The sequence below is a fragment of the Protobothrops mucrosquamatus genome, unplaced genomic scaffold, assembly GCF_001527695.2.
Source record: "Protobothrops mucrosquamatus isolate PMUCROS unplaced genomic scaffold, P.Mucros_1.0 scaffold6354, whole genome shotgun sequence".
NCBI classification, from domain to species: domain Eukaryota; kingdom Metazoa; phylum Chordata; class Lepidosauria; order Squamata; family Viperidae; genus Protobothrops; species Protobothrops mucrosquamatus.
This window is the reverse complement of record NW_015392181.1, coordinates 1-1,485: the sequence shown is the minus strand read 5'-3', so window position 1 is coordinate 1,485 and position 1,485 is coordinate 1. Positions and strand designations below refer to the sequence as shown.

Sequence of the window (1,485 nt, the reverse complement as noted above, 5' to 3'; positions counted from 1 at the left end):
CCAAGCTCCCTCACAGAGCTATGATTATGTGGAAGAAGTCTTTAGAAGGACCTTCCACCTCTGGCTCTTTCTTTGGAGACTTGGGTCAAATTGAGTTCCCAACTGGTGAGACATATTTTAATCCTAATTGTCCTGGAATTATTTCCTCAAAGCCACAATCAAAAAGCTGAACCTATTTGTCTTCCAGCCCCTTCTGCATACAGGAACCATGAGTCTGAAGCTCTCCTGACTGATCTCTTTGGCTTTCTTTGCTCAGTTCCTCCCAAAATCCGACTTGAGACCAGTCCACTTTCTCCAGTGCAGCTGAACACCACTGTGATGGTCACTTGCAACGTAGACAGTTTTTACCCAGACGATGCAAAAGTGGAGTTGTTTCCCAAGGACCCCCCAAGTAGAAAAGGAATTGTTGGCCCGAGGACCCCGAATCCAGATGGGACCTTTTCCCTCAAGAGTCACCTGGAGATGGTGGCCACAGAAGACAGGAATTCCTCCATGTTCCTTTGCCAGCTCCAGCATAATTCCCAGCCTCTGGTCAACGAAACCACCACACTCCTCATTATGAGCCAACTTGAAGGAAGTAAGCGTCCTTTGTTTTCTTCTGAGCATTTGCTGGTTTACACCTTGCAGATTTTCCCTTCGTTTTTCAGATTTTTTGTTTTTGTTAAGATTCGATTGTACTACTTCTTAATATATTATATTTTAAACTATCTTTCTTTTTAAGGTTTTAAGATACTGGACCTCAAGAAGGAATGGTTGGTTACATATGAAGCCCCTTCCCAGGAATATTTGTATTTGAGGGTGGAGGTTCATTCTCCGGGTTTGTGGGTTGGTTTCCGAACGATTCGTCACCAGGCTAGGTAACATCTTCAGCAGAGTTTAGGGCAGGGGTCGGCAACTTTAAACACTCAAAGAGCCACTTGGACCCATTTCCCCACAGGAGCGGGGGTTTGATTGAAGAGTTTAATTAAAAAGAAATAGAGGCTGCTGTGCATGAGTTCCCCCCCTCTCTCTCTCCCTCCCTCCTTCTCTCTCTCTCCCTCCGATCTTCTGATCACCTGGCAAGTTGGCTTCACGCTGTTCTCCAATAAGCTGACACACATTCTTATTGGGCTGGCTCTCTCCTGCCCTTGGTCTGCCAGTCCTCTTCCCCCACTAAGTAAATAAGTAAGTAAGAAAGAGAGAGACAGAGACAGAGACAGAGACAGAGACAGAGAGATAGACAGAGATAGACACAGAGAGAGAGAGAGCTGCTGTTTTCTGTTTTCTGCTGCTTCCTGCTTCCTATGGAAGTGCAGCAAAGGCAGGAGCCCCACCCAATAAGCTTGTCAGCTTGTCAGAGAATAGTGTGAGGCCACTCTCTTTTTTACACACACACACAGAAAGAGAAAGAGAGAGAGAAAGAGAGAGAGAAGGGAAGGGAAGCGCAACTGCCTCTCTCTCTCTCTCTCTCTCTCTCTCTCTCTCTCTCTCTCTCTCTCTCTCTCT

At 46.2% G+C, this 1,485-nt stretch overlaps 1 protein-coding gene across 1 annotated transcript in view; it reads left to right on the top strand.

Moving 5' to 3' along the window:
- LOC114923671 (tyrosine-protein phosphatase non-receptor type substrate 1-like) overlaps positions 1-577 on the top strand; it is a gene marked incomplete at its 3' end in the record, with an annotated part of 15,607 nt that extends 15,030 nt beyond the window's left edge. Inside the window, exon 4 of the mRNA XM_029286956.1 lies at positions 257-577. Within this exon, the coding sequence (XP_029142789.1) occupies positions 257-577 (321 nt within the window). The remainder of the gene's footprint in view (positions 1-256) is intronic.
- Between the last annotated feature and the right edge of the window lie 908 nt (positions 578-1,485).